We start from the raw sequence: 22932 nt of genomic DNA, 5'->3' as shown, positions 1-22932 counted from the left end.
AAGGAAGAGCACTCTGCCGTGTGTGTATGTGTATGAGCGTGTTTCCTCTGATCGCCCTGCTTAAACACTTAAACACGCGTCTCTCCGGACCGCTGCCGTGCAGCGCGAGCAGCTGCAACATCCCCGCGAGCCCCGAGCACGGCTCGCTCCCAAACACAGCGAGGGCTTTCGGGGAGCGCGAACATGCGAGCGCGCGCCTGGGTAGGTGAAGTTTGACCCTGCTGCTGCTGCTGTTGCCAGTGTTGCAATTCACTGTTATAGGGCAGGGGGCTGTAAGAGAGAGAGGGAGTGAGAGAGAGGGGTGGGGTTGCTCCAAACTTAACTTTCTTGAGTGTAGCTGCAAGGTGTGTGTTTCTAATAAACTGGGTGGTTGTAATAACGTGACAAGTGAATTTCTTAATAGAGTGTGTTCCCTAATAGAGAGGCAAGGGAGTTTAGTTGCAAAGAGTTTCTTTCTAATAAACTGGGTGGTTTTATTAAAGTGGCAAGTGAGTTTAGCTGCAAACAGGGTGGTTCTAATAATGTGGCAAGTGAGTGTAGACTCAGAGTGTGTTTCAAATAAAGAGACAAGTGAGTTTAGCTGCAAAATGTGTGTTTTTAATAGACTGGGTAGTTCTAATAAAATGGCAAGTGAGTTTGGCTGTAAACTAAGTGTCAAGTTAGTTTAGCTGCAAACTGGGTGGTTCTATTAAAATGGGCAGTGGCTTATTCTAATAAAGTGGACGCTGGGTGTGTTTGTAAAGTTGGTGGCTTCTGATAAACACATTTTGTTTGTTTGTTTCTAATAAAGTGACTATAGCTCTAGCAGTTAATGGCACGTGCACTTTTACCTCTCTCTCTGAGGGGAAAAAAGTTGCAATTTGTTTTTTTTAAACAAATAATTAGTGTATTATTGCTACAGCGAGACTACAATCATTTATTTTTTCAGCTTTAAGCAAAAAAAAAAGAGAGAAATTAAGAGAAAGAAAGAGAGTAGGAGCAGGGGTAGTTCAGCGCGTGGCGTTAATCATCATCCTCATCATCAGTAGCCGCAGCTGTAGCAGCTCGTGCTGTATATGTAGCTGTGTATGTAGCCTGCTGTATGTATCTCTGCTAGTTTAGAGCAGGAGCAGACGCTGGGAGAAAAACTGACATGAGCTTGCTGTCGTGGTCATGTGTTTTCCCCCACCCCTCTCTCGCTCTCTCGCTTTCCCTCTCTCTCTCTCTCTCTCTCTCCCTCTCCCTCACTCTCTCTCTCCCTCTCTCTCTGTGTGTGTGTATACGAGCGTTTCTTCTCCTCTTGCACGTTATCCAAGAGCTTTTGTTGCTTTTTTACCTTCTCCTTAATTATATGCATGTAGGTTAAATGAATACCTGACGAAAAGGCCCCCCTGTTTCTCGGCGCTGAAATGCGATAGCGGAGAGGAAAAGTGGCCGTATTGAAAGCCCGGCTTTGGAATTCCTCCCATTCTGCTGGTTTCCCCCCCTTTTCCTCCTTTCTTGTTATTTTTTTTAGCGTGGCAGAGATGATCAGTAGCACCGGTGTTTATGGTACGTCTTCTACTATTATCATTCTTATTGTATGTGTTCTTCTTAAGTGCATGCTTAATATATAGCAAGTAGTAGCCTAAGTAAAAGGTCTGTGTGTGACTGTATGAGTGTGTGTTTTATTTAAACGTCAGTGACACAGATAACCTAGCTAGCTACCTGTTTGAATGCTTTAATGAAAAAGAAAGCGAAATAATGTACCATAATGTCTATACAAAGTAATCCGGTCTGTGCTTTTCTCTGCAAATTAATAGAATAGCCATAGAGAAACACTGGCCACAGCTAAATGCAGTAGCTCTGATAATAATATTAATTATTATCAGAGTTAGACTTGCCTTAAAATTACATTTGATGCATGTATGTGCTACAAATTCATTAAGCTACATTTTGAGATGTCATTACATTTTTTTGGAGGTATTGTTATTAACTTTTAACATATGATTTATAACTCTATAAAGTTACACCAGCAGTGCAATTAAAGCTATCATATCAACAAAAACAAAAAAAGGTAATTCAGGAGCTTAACAGAGGTTAAGAGAGGATTTGTTTTTTTTAGCTCTAATTTTAAAGCATGCTTGTAGTCTTGTAGTCATATTACATAGACATTGTGCATTTCTTAAACAATGTTGAGGAAAAAAAACCCACAAAAACAGAACAGGATAATATGCAGGAACTGTATTAAGCAATTAGACTTGCATTAAGCAAACACATTAGATTAAATGCATTAATCAGAGTACACTGTGTGTGAATGTGTTTTGTTAAGTATCATATATTGTTTGTTCCTATATATAAATTAAGCTACACGTCCCTTAAGCTACATTTTGAGATGTACTTTTGTTACTTTTATTTATTATCTTTTTTAAAATATCATTTATAATATTATTTTGCGTAATAGTACATAGTGTTGTCATTTACTCACATCTCCATATAAAGTGCTTCATCAGTGCAGATTAAAGCTTTTACCTTTAAAGCAACAAGGCAAACCAAACCAGTTCTTTTAATTCTGTAAGAGCTGGTTGACAGATGGGTTTGTTTACAGCTCTTCTTTTAAAGTACGCAGTCTTGTAGTCATATTACACTTCATGCATCCTTAAGGGTGTAATGGGAACATGTACCGTTAATGTACAAGGAGTGTTTAAATTAGCTACGACTGTTTAAATATCGTAACAGTCCAAATAACAACAAAATACTAAATTACTCACTTTACAGGGGAATTAATTTTCCCAATAAATTATCTTTTATTAAAAGCCAGTTTTGAATAATTCATCAGATCATTTTGAATATTTTTTATCAGTCCATTCATCACACAATTTTTAGATAATGTACATTTGCTGTGTTCAAATGATTTATTAGACTTAAAGTTACCAAAATAGAGAGCGAGGACATTCTCTTTTACATGCTTCTGTGTAGTCAACAAATGTCAGCATACAGGTCTCAGTATACTTGTATGAATGTATGTATGTATGTGTGTATAATGTATGTTTGAGTGTGAATGCGTTGTTTTCTTCACTTGGTGTACTTTTGTAGACTTTTTGTAGATTGAGTTTCATGCATTTCATGTATGAAGATGCTGTCTGTGCACCATCCATTATCTCCCCCCCACCCGCATCCAGTGTTAGAGTGTTAGAAGCGCTCTCTGTGCACTCTCTGCGCTGGTGCTCGTGCTGGAAGAGGAGAAAAGTTAGCTGAAGTGAACTATTTACTGGATGTGGACGCATGCATTATTCAGTCTGGCCATGTTGCTTCATCCATCAAGCGCATATAGCAGAGCTGTGCAAAAAGCGAGCAATATGTATTTAGGAGGCCTAAATGTAGCTGTTTAATGTTTTTTTTGTTGTTGACATTTTGTCTGACTTTTTATGCTATCTATCTATCTATCTATCTATCTATCTATCTATCTATCTATCTATCTATCTATCTATCTATCTATCTATCTATCTATCTATCTATCTATCTATCTATCTATCTATTTAAAAAAATCTGGCTTAATTTGTTTGAAATGGTAGGAGGTCAAACATGATCCTATTGACAGTTATTCTACAGTCATAACTAGGTCTTAACTATAATTCTAAATAAATATTTATATATATATATATCATATATTATTATATACAAATGTATATAATTACAGTAATTATTTAAAAAAATATATAATTGTGATATCATTTTTGTAAACACCCTGCTGATATTTAAATAAATAATTATTCATTATTTACAGCATCTGTCACTAACTGATGTTCAAAACAAGGTGCAATACAAGAATTTGCAATCTAATTGTTTTATAGAACTTTGTAGGTATAGATTGATAGATGCATGCATTCTTGGCAGTTTTTCTGTGACTTTTATATTTTTTATATATATATTATATCTGAATTATATTGTATTGAACAAAATTAAGATACGAAGAGAAATACTGTGATATAAATTTTGCTCGTATCGTCCAAACCTAGTTATAAAACAATCCTTTTCAGCAGTACATAAAAAAAATAAAAACTCAGAGTGGTAAAGCAGATGCTCAATTTGTTTTAAAATCAAAACTTGTTGCAATAATTGTGCAGAGTTGGAGAGCTGGAGAGTTAAACAAACATCAGCTGCGTAGGTTTTTATATTAAAAAGAAAAAGCAGAAAAAAATATTACTCTTAAGCGAGGACACAAAAAAAAGTGGAAAGACGCACATCAGTAGCATTTGCATTTTGTTATTTAACCACACAATTAAAATCATCAGCCATGGACTCAAGTGTGTTTTCCACTCCTCTTCAGCCCCGAGGATCCATCAATAGAGCGCTGTACCTTTACATTTACACAAGCATTACTGTTGTGCTGAAGTGTTTTTCTGCAGCCTTTTCATATGTGTTTTTTTTTTCTCCTCCAGTAAGCCATTAGATGCATGATACCCTGAGCTATTAAAGCAGCTGCATGATCTCCTCCTGATCATGATCAGGTGAGCAGGACCTGCTGGCCTAATTTAGGTGGCCGTGGGAAGTGCATGAATGCTTGTTCTCTGATCAGCTGCATTATAATAGGAGTCAATCGCATTTTCTGTGTGGGATATTAGACTGGAAGGTTGCAGTGTGTTGGAGGCTGCAGTGGTTGTGCTTATTTAACACAGAGAGCGGAGGCCGTGTGTGTTTAAGTGTGTGTGTGTGTGTGTGTTTAAGCAGCTGTCTGTGGTGCTAGTTCAGGTCGGGCTTAGTCCTGATTTAACCCCAGGCCCGGCTTTATCAGCATGTTAAGCAACATGACAGCGGCGCTCAATTCTTGTGATTGTGTGTGCGCGCATGTGTGAGTGTGAGAGTGACTGTGTATGTGTGTGTGAGTGCATATGTGTGTGAGTGTGTGTGTGTGTGTTGACATGAAACCTCATGTTGAGTTTTGTGGTGTGCTTGATGACAGATGCTGACCCCTCCCCTTTTCAGCACCCTCTTTGCTTGATGCGTCTCGTGTTGACATGCTAGAGCAGGCGGCCAGGCAGCCTTGGGGATACACACCTAAGGAACACACACGGCCGCGCAGAAGGCACTGCTAGCCTTGCTGATGCTACTTTAGCGCGTTAATGGTTTTGTTGCGCGATAGTGTGACAGAGCACGCACATGTGCTAAGAGACAGCTGTTAAATCCCGAGATTTAGCTCAGAATTTTTCATTTAATTAGATAAATTCTGTAAATTATGTACATTATTTAATACATTAATTTAAATTCATGATTAGTTTTATTGAACAGAAAAAAGTTAAGGATTTTCTTATTCAGTAGTAGCAGTTTTGTTCAGAATAAAAAAAAGTAGTTTGACATAGACTGACAGCTGTTTATATTTTAACAGCTATAAGACTCACCATCAGGTTTTAATGACCGCACTATAAATTCACAATAGAGAGAGAAGTCACTGGCCCATTCTCAGTTATATGCTCACTTTATATTATCCTCTGCATTTTGCAATACAATCCAATATAATCGCACGCCTGAATGCCTTAGTATCCAGCTTTATTTTGCATGGGAAAACTGTTAAAACAACAGATATGTTTCTGAAATTATTATTGGAAATGCTGCAGTGTAATGATTGGAATATGAATACCTTATATATACCTTATTCACAGTCTCAGACCTCACTTCTCGAATTTGCACTCATGCATATTTTTGTTTACCTGTTAGTGGATGGTAGGTGGATTTGGATGACGGTGAGGGTCGTAGGAGGCAGTGCCAGTTATGTTCAGTTATGTTCAGTTATGTTCAGTTATCTTTAAGTCACGTATTGATCCAGTATGAGGGTGTAAATCTACATATGTGTGTTTTTGGTGTGTTTGTGTTTTTTATTTTTGACTAATTAGGTGATATACAGTCTTGTCTGCATAAGTTAATTAATTAATTCATTTATTAACTAATTTACAGTTTTTACCAATTGTACTCACTTGCACCAGTATATCTTTAATATACTACAGAAATCATATCTCCATTTTTGCAATTTTTTTAGGCATAACATGAATCTGACAGGTATTTTTCATATTTTGTCCAAATGTCAAGATGAATGAACCAAGGACATAGAAATGCTTTAAAATTAAAATAACGTGGAATAAAATCTTTTTACATTAAATTCCATTGAAAGTGATAGAAGATAATGTTCCTTCTACTGTACGGTCTTAGCTAAAGCTTAGACTTTTCTGTGCAGTAAATTCTTTATTGTCTAAAACTGCTTTTGAGAATATTTATTTTTGGTATTCTCAGGACAGTAGTAGCCATAAACTATAGGCATTAATTACTGGAGTTTTTTTTGGTGTGTGTGTGTGTGTGTGTGTGTGTGTGTGAGCAAGCAAATTTACAATCTCATGCCACACACACACACACACACACACATTACAGTTTCAGTTAAGTATGTATTGATTGATTGAGTATAAGTGGTGGTGGGGGGGGGGGGGTGTATGTCATGTGTATATACAGTGTAAGTGTATTGTATGTGTGTGTTGTGTTTTTGACATGATTAGTTATTTGAATGAGGTAAAATAAGTGTTTTTTTTGGGGGGGTGTATCTGATCACTGGTGACTGGTGATTTTTTTAGAACCCAAAAGTACAAGGTGACTCTGCTCACCTGAACAGCGTCTATTATACTCATCTTTAAGTCATGGATTGATTGAGTATAATATATATTATAATAGTATTATAATATATATATATATATATATATATATATATATATATATATATATATATATATAATATAGGTGGTAGTATATGCATGCATGCTTGTTTTTTTTATGTGTATGTGGTGGGGGGGGGGGTGTTAGTATCTGATCCCTTTGACATCCCATTTTAGCATGCAAAAAGTACATTGTGACGTTGCACATCCTAACAGTGTCAGGTTAACTCCAGACTCTGATTTAAACCTATGTAATTGCTGCTGTTTTAGTGCTGTAGCTTTTTTCTTTATACTCATTTGTCAGTAGTTTGACTGAATCGTCAGTGTTATAAAAAGCAGGCACACACTGTATGTTTGTGTGTGTGTGTGTGTGTGCGCGCGCGCGCTCTGCGTCTGAGCGCCACACCGTCCTCTCGGGATTGTTTGTGTAAATGAGACTGACAGTTTTTATCTCAATCTAATGGTGACAATTAAAGGAAGCTTCAGACTAAGTCGGCTCGCTGGCGGACGAGCACCTTGGGGGATCTCGGGGGCTGTTTCAAATTGATGAAACACTCATCCGTACAGACGGATACATTTGTCAGTCTCTGTAACAAATCTCATTCACTTCCCCCCTGTCTTCATTCCAGACAAAGCCTGGCTCAAATGAAATCAGTACCGGGTTGTCATCTTTAAGCAAATATGTTAAGTGTTGTCTCGTGTGCTTTTCATCTGAAAACGGAGGAAAAGCCCAGGGGAGAGAGACTCATGCAAATACAAATCCCATTTCTACAGACACACAGAAGAGAGGGAGAGAGAGAGAGAGCCCCCCTAACCTTTCTCTCTCTCTCTCTTCTTCCCTCTCTCTCTGCCTGTCTCTCTCTCTTTTTCTCTCTGCCGTGGCAGCTGGCTGTGTTATCTTTGTGCGTTTCTGAGTCCGCTGTCAGTTCTCTCACTGATCTAAGTTGGGGCGCATTAGAAAGTGGTTGCAGCTGTCTGTTGCTATACTGAGAGATGTGTGTGTGTGTGTGTATGTGTAATGTGTGTATGCTCTGCTGCAAAGATGAAGGACCTCGAATCCTTGACATGCTCCCTCTGCTTCCCCCTCCCCCAACACACTCTCTCCACACACACACACACACACACACACACACAAGCTCATTTAGACACATACTGTCTGACGGCTCTGTGCTTCTTTTTTCCTCTCCGTGCTCTCGGTGACTGACAGCATACAGGATGGATGTTTTTTAAATGCATATTGTCCATTATCTGTGCTGTTTTGCCGTGCTCCGGCTGCTGTTTGCACGCTGTTCCGCTGTCCGATCAGAGATTATCTCCTGAGTTGTGGAGCCGAGCGGAATTTTCCCCCCTCTGCTTCAGGCCCAGCGCTCATTCTGACCTACACAGGTGCTGCTCTGAATGATTGTTAGCAAGCACGGTCCACCAGAGTAGCTTCACTTACAACCAGTTGATCATTGTCACTGTCACCATCACTGTCGTGGAATTTTGTGTTTTTTAAATGCAGAATATAAAAGAGAAAAGAATGCAAAAACAAGACAACATTTAATCAATTATCAACAGAGCATTTGTTATAATATTATAACATTATAACAAAGCATGTTTTTTAATACTACACCAAAAATTTGAAAAAAGGGCTGGAGGCTTTTGATCAGCTTCTGAATCTCTTTAGAGCATCTCTAAGTGGTGCGGAACACAATATGTTGTAATACTTAAATTGAAAAAGAAAAAAAAAAAACATTTTAAAATTTGCACTCATCGTCTGATTGGCTTGAGCCAAAAAAGAATGGCCTGTTGTGAAATGTTCAGAAATACAAGCTCACTTCCCCACAGAAACATTTCTTTAGCACAGTCTAAAAAAGTTATAATTTTAAAGAACATATATTTTAGTGTAGCTTAATTAATTAATCAATTGATCATTCAAACACAAAGACATTTGTGTTTATTAGTTCTGGACTTTTTTAGACAAGCTAATCTTAAGTAGGGATGCACAATACTAACAAAAATGGCATTGTGATATTTTATTCTTTATAATTATTTATTATATATTGCCATATAAAAAAAAATAAAGGAATTTTCACCAGATTTCTCAAGAGGTCAAAAGTTCCAAGATGTCATGATGTGTATCCTAGTTTGAAGTGAATTAAATGAAAATGGGCTGATGTAATATGCCTTAAATAATATGGTTGATGTTTCATTGAAAATGAGAACAGTGCAAAAACACCCCAATTTTTTTCTATATTCTATATATTTCTATATTCCCCATTTATTAAAACAAACAAACAAAAAAAACAACTTCAACAATAGAAGAAAAAAACAGTCAGCTGTGAACAATCTGGCAGAGAGCAATACACAAAAAGTATCGAGACAAATTAAAATTGTATAACTTTTTTGCTGCAATGTGACTGCTGTGTGCACACGTTGCGATGACATAGCTAAAACAATATATAGTGCAGCCATAATCTTAGGTCATGCTTATTTTTTATTTTTTTTATAAAGTATTAAAGTAATATTTAAAGTAAGTTTATTAAAAAGTAATTTTGTATGATTTCTTTGTAAAATGTTCTTTGTATTTTGATCAGCAGCTCGATCCATATCTCACATATCTAACCGCTGAGAGAGGCGCTGAGATCCTTGGCAGTGACTGTGATTGACAGGGTGCTGTAAATGTGTTCCAGTGCACACGCTAGACTTCCATTCATTACAACGAGTGGCGGAGGCAGCACAAGCTGACAGCATCATAGCCGCGGCAATCACGTTAAGCTGACATCAAGATTTGAGCTCCTCACATTGCTGTCTGGGATTGTTCGGGTTTTCCACAATGGAATTTGAAAGAGACAAGGACATGTCAGGAAAGCTGGTGTGTTGCTTCAGTGTTGTGCTGATCATGTATCGTTAGTTGGGCTTGTATTCGCGGAAACGTGAAACCGTAGATGTGTGGCTGTTCTCTCGGTGGTCTGTATCCCAGGACTGCAGACCGACATGTTCTTATACGTTTGGCAGATAGACATCCGTAGTGATGGGCTTGACAAGGTCTGAGAAAAACTAGTGTTCTTTCATGTGTTTTACACACGGGGAGGAGTTGTTAACACAGTCCATGTTCTTGACACAAGTGCTGCAGACCACTAAAATTGAACATAAGCAAAGAGCCCAGCGCTGTTTTCTCTATTCTCCTGCTGCCTCAAACAATGAGCTGGTCCTCACCGGAGCTGTCTCACTGCCTATAAAGCAAAGAGACAGTGCGGCGTCTGTTGGGGATTGGTTTAGAATAGCCAATCCCCTGGTGGGCAAAACTAGGTTTAGCAGTAATACTTTTAATCTGGCCTTCTACTGAGATCCTCCTGCATTCCCAGCTTTGTGTGAGCAATTAGCATACCCCCAGTGACAGGAGCGGAGATGCCTACCTAAATCACTGATGTCTTCATTTCTCTGTTTACATTCTAATTAGACATTATAAACTTTTTGATTCCTAATGGCCTTTATGAAGGGAGATTTTATCCTCTTTAGTTCAAAGGAAGGAAAAGAAAGAGAGGGAAAAAAGAGTAAAAACTGTAGCTTTAATTTTGTTCTTCACACAGCTCTGCTTGCCATGAAAAAAAAACACCTTTTTAAAAAAATATTTTGAGATCAAAATAATTATTTTTTTGCATTGACCTGGAGTGCAAGACTAGTGTTTTTTGAATTTGCTTTTGATGCCCGGCCAGAAATGCTGTGGGTTCTGCCAATGCTGAATACCCGTGCGCTAAGGTTTTGTGAATTAGGTTTCGGAATGACATTGGCAGCTAATCACAAAATGTTCTAATAGCCGGAGAGTGAAATCAAAGCTGTTTCAGGGCTGATCAGAGGGCAATTTGAATTTCTGTCTGCACTCTCGCTAAGATAGGGTTTCTTACAGCCGTTGTCTCATCCTGCTCCTTGCCATTTGAAGCTGTTCCCAGCAGTTTGTGGAGATTTTGTGCTTGTGTTTGCTGCTTGTTTGGCGTTCCTGTGAAATGTGAAATTGAATGACTTGATCGCAACTCCACAGGACCTGCCCCACAGCAGAGCAGCGCTTTCTATAGAGTGCAGAATATCAGGGCCGCAGATGGATTGTCCGTGGCCGTCTGCCGCTGCAGGAATACGTGCTTTTATCATTGAACAACCTTGAAAAATGAGACGTGCATTTTCAGTCCTCCTTCAAGGTGTTTCGCAGTGCACTCCAAGAAGGATTTCTATGGCTGCTGAAGTGTCTGGAAATGTAAGAAAATAAGAAATAACATCAACACAAAAAAAAGATGGATCAACACGATTTTCTGCAACTCTGTGGCCTCAGAGGCTATGCATGCAACAGGTCCGGTGTACTCTTGATACAAACTTGCACAGTGCTTTCCTTTACTGGTAATTTAATAGGCATCAATACATTCAATACTTTTTTATGTACATTTTATTCCTCTCTATAGACTGTATTTCTATTCATGCTTAGTCCTTAGTCAGATAATATACATCACATCCCACTGCATTTACTTCAGGGTTATATTTTCTTTCTCAATTTGAATTGCAGTGTTTTAGAAAATTTGGAGAGATTTTTTTTCTTTTAATCAATGTTAAATTGTAAAACAGTTCTTGTCTCATTGCCCAAAGGGTGCAGTGTGAAACGTCAGCCAGCTCCTTCCAACAAGCAGCACTTGCACTTGCTTTTATTACAGGGTGCTAAAAACCCTTCGCCACTATTCATTTATTTGATGTTTCTTGACATTTAAATTCATCGGAAGCCTTGTAAATTACACTAAGCCGGGGAAAAACATGGCTTTAGAAGATCACAGTCGTTCCGAGCTCAGCTTGGAGAGAGCGAATTATATCATCTAATGAGAACATAAAATTGTAATTAATGTATTGAAATTAGCCTCTGAGAAAAATTGTCCATTGATATGCACGACAGAAAACATTCATGCGCTTGAATGTGAGCGCCAATATTTTGGCTGCCTTTTTCCCCCCCTGTTCCTCTCTGGCGAAAAAAAAAAGAAAGGGGAAAAGCGAAATCCTTCAGGAATGATGAATTGAGTCTTCACGTTCAGCAGCTAATTGTCTCAAATTGATATTTTGATGTACTACTAAAGATCACATAAAAGCAGTCAGATCTTAATTAGGATGATGATCATAGGGAGATGTGTGCTATCTGCTGCTCGGCGCTGCACGCTAACTTCCCAGCGCTCCATTCATCCTCGGCGGGTCCCGGCTGGCTGACAGGTTGGCGAGGTGCCAGGGATTGACGGAGGGAGCGAAGCCGGGGTGCGGTGGAGAGGCTCCGTGTGAGGCCTGTCTGAAGGACTGAAGGCAGGGTGCACGCAGGATTGGTAAAGGGTTGGAGGCAGCGAGGAGAGAGCGCCTTGGTAAAGTGCCATGTAGGTTTAAGGTGTCAGGTCTGTAGAGGGAGGGCTGCCTGAAGCATCTGGAGCCTCAGAGGGAGGTTAGCGGTTAGTGCACACCACTGCTACTCCAACACTTGAAGCTGGCGGTAGCCGACTAGGGCTCGGGGGTGCTGGCGGGACCTTTAGACCAGTGTATACTGGTTTCTGGATGCTGTCCCGGGATATCTGTAGTGTGTGAATTGTGTGAAGACTGAAACGTAGAAAGGCGATGTTATGGAAGCCGTGTAACCTTTCATTTGATCGCCAAATACTGTTTGTTTCATTGAAACAAACACGCTGAGCTGGATGCTGGAGAATATTTTGGTGCGATCTCACGCTGACAGGCCAGAGTTGGCGGTCTGTGCTCGCTGGTCTGTGCTCGCCAGTGTTGCAGAGGTTTACTCGGGAGCTGTAGCTGCACCAGGGCTGTTGGCTAGTCGTCTGGCTGGCGGCTCTGACTGCAGGCTTCTAATGTTGGCTGGTGGGGAGACGGCCGGCACTAATGATGGGCCGTAATGTAATTATCTCATCTCAGCCGTCTGCGGAGCAGCACTTTTCAGCTGTCGTGCTCACCGGCACACCGATGACCCCGGCTCACCCCTGCTTTTTACTGCCCCCCCTCCTCTTTCCCCGGCATTACCCTGCCGCCTCGGCAGAGCCGCCTTAATATGCGGCCTCTGTGGTGCTATTTGGGCCTGTGGCTCATATTCCTGTTTGTGTCAGGGTGCGGAAAAGCTACTGTTATATCAGATGTGTAATAAATTGCACGCGCTTTATACTGTACCTGGCTTTTTGGAGGCTTCGTGATTATTACACTGTAGAAGGTGCTTTAATGGAGCAGTAAGGAGTGCTTGTATGTCTCGTGTGACACTCGTATATTTTCTGTTGTAAAAAAAAAAAAAGAGAGAGAGAGAAATTTCAGGAGCTCAGGCACCGTCAGCATTCTTCTGTACTCTTAGTGTGAGATCCTGAATAAATAAAAAAAAACTTGATTGTTCCTTGTTATTCACTTTAGGATGCACAATAATGTCATATTCTTGTCAGTATTATTGTAAGTATCAATATAATTGCTAAAAATAAAAAAAAAAGTAATCAGACAGCCCTTGGGAAAAGTATGTTTAAATTAGGTAAAGAATACAAATACTAAATCTGCATTTTCTATTTAATATACTTTATAAAAAAATACACCTCAAATATATTTTCTCTGTATGTATTTCCATAAAATGTGTTTTTAAGCAATGATTTAAGTTATACGTTGTGTTATATAAAATATATATAGTGGCATTAAATTCTGCTTAAAGCTCACTTCATTGTATTTTTTTCCCAGTAGCATTAAGGTGCACACAATATGTGCATCAAAGTAATACATTTACAATATACTTCAAGTGTATTAAAAATGATGTTTAAAAAAACACATAGGTTACTTAAATCTGCTTAAGTTCATGAAAGTTGTACGTAAGAAGCACTCAAAAGCACAATTTAATGCTTTGATGTTGTGTTAAAATATAGCTCAATTACAACTGAAATATACATAAGTTGCCATAAGTTGTTCCAAAATCGTACATTTATTATGCATCTAAGTACATATTTTAATTATGAAAATTATCTACTTTTTAAAAATATACGGTACTTAATACACTTTTCTTTAGATAGATATTTAAATGGGATTCAATTTGACATTAAATTATGTATTTCTTACATTCTGTATAAAAAAATGCAATATTTTAGTGTACAACTTCAGTTTTCCTATCGATCGATCACATCCAAAGTTCTGGAATTTAAAACGACTTTTCATGTATTACAATCTAACACCATTATGCACTTCCATAGACTTTACATTTAACCCTGTTTTGTCCTTAATACGTAAAGATGCTGCACTCAACTAAAGACCAAAGGAAATTTATGTTCGATATTACTTGCATGTGCTAAAATCCCCATCAATTATTAAAGCAAATCTGCATAAGTGAATGCCACATAAGCTGCCTGTCTGCCCGTGCTGGAGGACTGCCCTTCATGCATGTCCTCCAACTGAGGTAATTAGAAAGTAAATGTGCATTTGATGAATTTAATTGTTGGAACTGCACTGCATGCATTTTGTATATATCTAAATATTCTGATTAATTCAGTATCAGGGATGATGCAGGCTATTGCGCAGGCTATTGTCCACCCTCGCGCTCGTGCTGGATAAGCAATGGCGTTGCTCACCAGGGCACACATAAGGGCCATACTATGATTGGTTAGAGTAATGCAAGCTGTTTGTTTTGTAACCTCATATTAATAGTTACTAAACATTGAGTTATCAGTTCGTGGGTCAGGTGATTAATGTCATATACATTTAGGGCATAGAGAGGTTGAGATGTGCAGAGCCCTAATGACTGTTCCCTGCGGTCAAAGATGTATTTTTTTTCTAGATGTATCTCAGACAAACTGCCTAAAACACATCCCATCTCCAAACTCCAAACCCCAACTGCTCTCCTTTTAAATACCAACAATTTTTGCTTTTTTTTACTCACTCTCGGTGTTATACTTCCATCTGTTTTCCTTTTTGCTTTCTTTCTCTAATCTCCTGTCTCTGTGTTTCTTCTTTCTTTACTGCCTTTTTTTACTTCACTTTTTTAAAGAAATGCGGAAACTGACCCTGTTTTCACATTCTAAAGTCAAGGCAATTTGATTTCGAATGAGCCTTAAGGTTTCTCTTAATGAGATTCTGCTACAAACCACTGTATTAGGTGTGACCGCTATGGATAAAACAAAGTGTGTGTGCATGTACAGGTATATATATGTATATTATGTGTATGTGTGTCTACATTACTGTGCAAAATTCTCAGAGATGCTGTTTACATGTGTGTTGTGCTCAATTATTAATCAATTACATTATTTAATAAATAAATTACTTAAACAATTTACTAATTTAGTAAAACAATTTACTACTAATTCAGTCCTTAAACTAGTCAGTGACATCTTCTTTGTCAGGAATAACAGATTGAAAATGCTTCTTGTAGTCTATGGCTAACACCAGTGCTGGGCAGTATATCGGTTTGTTTATCTAGGGGGGAACTAGAACCGGTATGCATTTCTCTCATACCGCCACACCACTAGAGGTGCTGTGGAGCGTCGTGAAGAACAGAACCGTTAGAGAAACACACGTGGAATCAAACGCTGGTCTAGTGCTGTCCTGCTTGCAGAGAAATTAGAACACCTCCTGCTGCTGTTTCTCACTGTATGAGTGTTTTTAATCCCAGTAAAATAGAGCAGTAACTACAGCCCTTTTAAATATATTAATACTGTAGCTTGAAGCATTATTTGAATGGATTTTTTGACTGGAGAAAGAAGGGAATTGTGGCTGATCTTAATACTGTAATGCGTCTAATGGCTTCAGGAATAACATATAGTAAATTTATATTAAACCTGTGTCTTACTTGTTCAATAGAGCTTTTGGGAAATATCTATTTGAATACTTAAACATTGAGTTTTTATGTCAATTTATAGTGTTTATGGAAATGTTTAAAATATTTTTTTATATTTTGTAAAAGAAGCCATGTTAAAGTTTTTGGCGTATCTCTTTTTAAAGTTTACGTTCTTCAGCTGTTTTTCTGGTAATGAAGTCTGATTTCTTTATATATTGATTATATATTGAATTTTGTGGGACAAAGTGAACCCTATACTAATATAAAGCCTTTATTTAAAGCCTTAGTGTTTCATATTATATGTACTCCTAACAGTAACTGACAGTACAGTACAGTAACTGACAAACCTATATACAAGCCCAGTCATGCAAAATATACTACTTAAAAAAGTCATTAAAAAAAAAAGAAAAATTGTGATATACCGTGACACCATTAGAATCTTGAAAAATATTATAATATGCATTTTTGGCCATACCGCCCAGCACTAGCTAACACTATACAAAAACCTACAAGCTAATAGAGTTAGGGCTCATATCAATTATGTGTTTGAATAATATGTTCTTTTATAAATATTACCATGTGTAATCACATGACTCTGCTCTGTCCAGTCTGTAAAATGAAAGCTGCATTGAGAAGTTCTCCTTGAGAATTCAAAACAAAGAGCAAATCATATTGCTCAGGACTACTAGTAGTCTTTCTATTCTTGTTTTACAGATGGTCACCCACTCTTACCTGCAGAATGTTTCTAGTTCTGTGATATTCTTAGATCTGTCCTCCAGGCACAAGATGTTTAAGATCTACCCACATATTTCCAGTGATGCTCATGTTGAGGGACTCTGAGGGCCATTACAAAGCCTCAGCTTCTGTTTGTTGAAGTGATTTGTGGGGATATTTAGGTATGTTTTGGATTATTGCCCTGATATAAAAGCCTGTCTCTTTTCAGCCTCAGTTTCTGGACTGCATTTGTATCTGAAATAGCCTTATCGCTAAAGTTGTTCCCTGGTGGCTCATATAAACGTTGTTTAGGAACATCAGACACTGAGCTTTGCAATGAGATTGCAGATGTTAAGTCTCCTGATGATTACCAGTAGTCTTACATGCAGATCACGTTCAAGCAAGCACAAGCAATGCTGCACAATAGAAGTATCGTTATCTCAAAATATCGCAATATTATTTTAGGGTCATATCGCCCACCCCTAAATTATCAATTTTTAAAAGCTGTGTGTATGTATCAGAAACAAGTATGTTGATATGGGGTCTAGACAGTAAGTACCAAAACAATACAGAGACAGAGAATCCTGGGAATGATTAATATTAAACAGTCAAATACTGAGGGTGAAGCAGAGTATAGCTCAGTATATATTTTATGAATCAAATAAAGATAAGGAAAATGAATGCAAAATGTAATTGTTAATAGTCTTCAGGTTATACCCTAAGTAAACCCTTGTTTAAAAAAGAATAATGAGACATTTACAATTTGCTAACAAATATTATGCACTTTACTATTTATTTTTTTATTTATTTGTTTATTTATTTTTTATTTGCTCTTATAAAGCTCTGGAAAAAAATGTTGAACATTGTTGTTTTATTGTATAAACTACGCACACTTTCTCCCAAATTCCAGATAAAAATATTGTGTGGGCATTTGTTTGCAGAAAATGAGAAATGTCTGAAATAACAAAAAAGATGCAGAGCTTTCAGACCTCAAATAATGCAAAAAAAAAAAACAAGTTTATATTTAGAAATTTTTAAAGGTTCAGAACTCAATATTTGTTGGAATAATCCTGTTTTTTAATCACAGTTTTCATGCATCTTGGCATTTTCTCCTCCACCAGTCTTACACACTGCTTTTGGATAACTTTATGCCTGCACTCCTGGTGCAAAAATTCAAGCAGTTCAGCTTGGTTTTATGGCTTGTGATCATGCATCTTCCTCTTGATTATATTCTAGAGTTTTTTAATTTGGTAAAATGAAAGAATCATTTTTCAGTGCTCTCTTATTTCTAGAGCTGTATGTGGCAGGTGAATGTGGGCCTTCCCCTTTAAGAAGCAGCTAAGCAATAAAAGCTTGTTTAGAGTGTGGCCTATATGACTGTTCCTTTAAGTGTCCACATGGAATTAGATTAATTTAAAAGAGAAAGAGAGACTGAGAAGAAAAAAAAAACGAGTGCTCATAAGGAGTTCAGCATCATCCCCAAGGTTTATGAGGGCTGACGCCTCCTTTGTGCTCATTATCAGCAGAAGACCTCAGGGAGTAATGTTGACTTTGCACCATCCAAAATAGCAGCTCCAGAAGAAGCCCTGCTCCATGCTCACCTGCTCCACTCGGCCCTCGAGGGCCAGAGAGAGGCTGCAGGTGGAGGCCCGGATCTAGATTACTGCTATGAATAAGAGCCTGGCATAGCAATACATGGCTTATCTGACATGCACAGCATTTCAGTTGGTGGTGTAGTTGCTGTGGAGATTGTAGATGTTGTGGTATTGTCAGGATTTACACTCACAGTCTTCTAAAAAAAAACAGAACAATGTCTGTCAGGTTTGTCAGTCGTAGCAGAGAAAATAACAGCAGGACCATATTTTTTGTACATATTTAATTAGATGTAGTGCTACATATTTTGAATTAAAATTACAGTACTAAATATGAGGACAACAAATCTACCACAACTTGTGTGTTTGGTCTGCATGTCTAAGTATTGCCATAACCAAATGTTGAAATAGTAAATATTTTGATAAAATATTTTGGTAACACTTTAAAATAAGACTACCTTTATAAAGGGTTTATGAATGGCTAATAAAGGAGTTTATCAATGGTTATTAATTAGGTTGCAAATACTTTAAAACTTTAATAAGCAGTTAATATATAACATAAATAGAAATGGCAACAGTGAGCTGAAAATTAGCTAAGTAGTGATTCCACACTTGTTTATACTGCGAACCTCAGATCTTTCTAGATACTGATTTTACTTTGTGTTTTCCATCAATCAGCATTAAACCTGCCATATATTTATAAGTGTGTTTAAGTTGCCACTGTTGCTTTTTTAATTGATGTGTTTTAACTGCTTATCAATGGTGTTTAAGGCATTTACAACCTCATTAATAATAAGTAATTATATCATTTACAAAGCATTTATAAATCGTTTATAAAGGTAGTCTTATTTTAAAGTGGTGCCAATGTTTTTAGTATATTGAACACTTTTGCAGCACTCAAAGGCATACCTTAATTACACTTATTCAGAAATGAATAAAAATGAATCAATATTCAGAACCTTCAACTGACTCATGTGACCCCACCCCATCTAGTCTATAGCATGAAAGGAAACCCCCAAAAAAACTAAGAAACTTTAGTCATTTGTATCTGTTGTTCGATAAATAATTGTTTATTATTTGTAATCTAGGTAAAATATTTTTTTTCAAGAATACACTACTGCAACAAAATGAAAATTAAATTCTATTATTGCAATCAAAACATATTCAAAAATGTGCCGATGTTATTGCGTACTATATCATATGGCACACCCTACTTGATATTAAATCATTAATTTTTTTTCCCAAATATGCCCACTTTAACATGGCCACTCCAACAGTTACAATACAGCATAAAACCAGCATAAATAAATGATCTATAATTCCACACCCACTATATTTATTTACTTATACAAGCCAGAAAATAACTGTTTAACTATTAATTGTAAAGAGATATCTAAATCTGTATAAAATGCACAATACCAACAATACATCTGATAATATTAATTATTAGAAATCTCAAAAGTCCAATTTCCATATCAGTGGAAACCAGCTGAACACTTGTTTGGGCTGTTAGTGCTGAAATTCTGCCATTTTCCTATTTCTTGCCTAACTTTTTAAACTTGTTTTAGGAGGTCTGGCCCATAGAAGACCCTCCTCCCTCCTTCTTCCCTTACCACATTTCATCCCCCACATATTTTTAATGTTCCCAAAAGCCTTTTACCTCTTTGTTTCCATTATTCATTCCAAAAGTTATGTAGCTTGGAGGCCAGGGGGGGTGAAAAATAATTTTGTGTCTGACGAAATTTATGTGGAGCTAAGTCAGCGCTTTATGCAAAAAAAACCCTGCTCTGCCTTGGGAGAGTGTGGGGGTTGTGTAGGAGGCCTGAGCATGCTCATGTGTGTGCGTGTGTGTGTGGTAGGCTTTTGTGTATGTGTGTCTGTGTGTATGTGCGGGCCTGTCATGCTGTCACTGAGTCCTAATGCCTCTCCCGAGGGGTACCTGGAAGAGAGGCGTACCCAGTCTGGCTGCCTTTAGCAGGGCAGCGCGCTGACACCGGCTGCCCACCGAGACTGGAGGTGTCACTGCATGTATGTAAAGCAGTGACAGATGAGTGCGGACACGCAGGCTGCAGGATCCAGCGCACTGAGGAAAATTCTGCTTCTCATCTCCCTTCACATGCAACTAGAGCACTGACAGAGCGAAACAAAACAGTGAAGCCCCGTGCATTTCTCTCTCTCTCTCACACACACACACACACACACACACACACAAGAGCGCACGTGCACACGCATACATGGTGCTGGGGTGGGCGGTAGGACGATATGCTATTGTTACTGGTGGACGATATAAAATATATATATTACAGTCAGGTTATGCTTTTCTGAGAATATTATTGATGTGATTCTGCTACATCAATATTATTGATGTAAAAACTGGATACCAGCATTCTTCAATTAATTTCAATTCAATTCAATGTAAAGAGATAGATAGAGAACACAGAAAGGCAGCAGAGAGATGAAATTAGTGTTGGCTGGATTTATGTAAAACAGAGAATATAAAACATTATCAGAGTGTGATTATCTAATGACTCTGGCAGATGTGAATAAAACAGCCTAACTAAAGAGAGAGAGGCAGAAGGTAACATAGACAGTGTACAGCACAACACTTGAACACATGATGTTGCTTGTTTAAATTCTCTTGCAAACTCTTGCTTAGAAAATAATTGCATAGAAAGTCCATTAGGAGTAATTGAGTGATGCAGAATAATGTTTTATATATGTTTGTGAGAGGGTATTGTTTATTTAATAAAAAATAAATAAAATAAGGGAATGACAGTCATATTTGACAATTTATATTTATATATATTTACTGCTTGTCTATGAACAAGAAATATTGAGAGCCTTCACATGTTGTGAAAATGTTGGGTATGGTAATGTTATATTTGTCAGCGGTTCAGCGCGCGCGGCTCTGATTCAACACAGTTTTTGACTAAAATCTTGCTTACCGGCACACAGATTTAGGTAGAGATCTCTCGTGAGAAAAGGGCCATGGTGGTAATTGCAAACGAATGAGGATTTGGCGAGCAGGAGCCTCGGGCAGTGTTTCTGGGTCAAAGGTCACGGGGGTCAGTGTTACACTCTCCGCAGCCTCACTTCAACCCTCTCTCTGGAAATAGAACCTGCAACGTCATACCACCTCCAGCACCGTGGAATACAACCTCCTCTCTGGCCTTAGGCTGTGTGTCTGGGTGTGTGTGTGTGTTTGTGTGTGTTTCAGCTCATTTCACTCAAGTGTTTTTAGGTGAAGAGGAGTTTTGTAATTTCCTGCATGTTGAAGGAAAAAGATAGTATGGCAGTACTATATAAAAAAAAAACTTTGTGTGTGAGTGTGCACAGTGAATTATGGAATGTGCAATTTGTTTTCTTTTTATTCAAATAATAGGAATTCACTTACGCCTGTTCAGAGAGAGAGAGAGAGAGAGAAAGAGAGAGCTATTGAAAAGAGTATGAAAGAGTATTGATTAGGAATCGGATGCTTACAGTATCGTTGACAAGTAATTATGGCTGAACCAATACTCTAATCATTAGGGATGCAGTGATAAAATAATCCCCATAGTGGTATTGGCATATATATATATATATATATATATATATATATATATATATATATATATATATATATATATATATATATATATATATATATATATATACACACAGCTCTGGAAAAAAATTAAGGGGCCACTTAGTTTCTCTGATTTTGCTATTTATAGGTATAAGTTTGAGTAAAATTAACATAGTTGTTTTATTCTATAAACTACGGACAACATTTCTCCCAAATTCCAAATAAAAATATTGTCATTTACAGCGTTTATTTGCAGAAAATAAGAAATGGCTGTAAAAAAGATGCAGAGCTTTCAGACTTTAAATAATGCAAAGAAAACAAGTTCTTATTCATATTCAGTTTTTAATCACAGTTTTCATGCATCTTGGCATGTTGTCCTCCACCAGTCTTACCCACTGCTTTTGGAATAAGTGTGTATTGATAAATTTTAAACCATTTTATTTTGTAGCTCAGTTCATCAAATCCGGACCTTGAATCCAGTTTATTGTACTGAATCCTATGGTCATTAAAAACAATGAAAATGTTTGTGTAATTGGTTGGCTATGTAGTGTTACACCTACTAAGGAATACAATAGATTATCTCTATATTTAATTTTCTTGCATTTTGATACCAAATCCATTTCCAAACTTTACTGGATGAAAACGTAACTTTGAATGAAAATGTAATCAGTGTAAAAAATGTATTCTAATTTTGACAACCACCACAATCAGGTTAAGTCAGATATATAATTACAAATTGTAAAATTGTGATGCAGCATATGACAGCAGCAGTATTATGTGTCGTGATACAACGAATGTTTGTTGTACATAAAAAAGGTGTTGCAACATGATTGCTAATATCTTTAACACGTTTTAGAGTATTAAACACAATAAATGATAAAGTGTTAAAAGTATATGTTAAAATAAAATGTTAAAATTTACAGATTTAATACACTGTTGAGAGTTATCTTGTGTTATCTTATATACCTGATGTCAATATCAAAGCAAAACTCTGGGGACAAGACGACCCTAATTGTGTAGTCTTCAAACCAGCATTCCTTGGCAAATTGGCTGTGAAGCATTTAGACTTGTTCATACGGAGCTGCACAGACAGACATGACAAAAACAGGCTGAGAACAGGAATGCTCATTGTCTGTAGAGAGAAAAGGTAACACAGTAAACGCTGCTCAAGGGCACAGAGACTAACATTAACACATTGAAGGCCTGCATAATGGCAAACATTCAAGGATTTTCATGAGCAGAAGAATACATCCCTGTTCTGCCAGTAACTTTGTATTCTAATGCATTGTGAATGTAAAAAGCTGTTTAATTCACTTTAACAGTTTAAGTTGTCATGGATTTGCGTTGCTTAGTTATCTTTGAGAGGTATTTTATAAATTTCAATTATATACTACTGTAAAGTTTTATTCCATGCAATTATAAGTTTCCAATATTCAGTAGAAACAAAAAAATGTGGTAGTAATGTAATAGATGTAGCAAAAATAATGTAAGGTCACACCCCAAGCTTACTGAATATATATATTATTGAACTTACTCTCCTGTACTGTAGTAATGAAGATTACATATTATAATTAATTATGTATAAATAAATATATAATCATAAGTATTATAATGATA

The 22932-nt window shown here is 37.3% G+C and overlaps 1 protein-coding gene across 2 annotated transcripts in view; it reads left to right on the top strand.

Moving 5' to 3' along the window:
- The window catches only part of fign (fidgetin), a 65966-nt gene that overhangs the window by 210 nt on the left and 42824 nt on the right, over positions 1–22932 (top strand). The window contains exon 1 of one of the 2 annotated variants that reach the window (XM_007230414.4): positions 988–1530. The exons of the other annotated variant lie outside the window; for it this stretch is intronic. Coding sequence (XP_007230476.3) covers positions 1506–1530 — 25 coding nt within the window. The 5' untranslated portion in view covers positions 988–1505. Of the gene's footprint in view, positions 1–987; positions 1531–22932 lie in introns of those variants that run through there. 2 annotated transcript variants of the gene reach the window in all.

Source organism: Astyanax mexicanus, chromosome 11 (genome assembly GCF_023375975.1).
Source record: "Astyanax mexicanus isolate ESR-SI-001 chromosome 11, AstMex3_surface, whole genome shotgun sequence".
Lineage (NCBI taxonomy): Eukaryota > Metazoa > Chordata > Actinopteri > Characiformes > Acestrorhamphidae > Astyanax > Astyanax mexicanus.
Note: the sequence above shows the minus strand (reverse complement) of the source record. Positions and strands in the feature narration are given on the sequence as shown.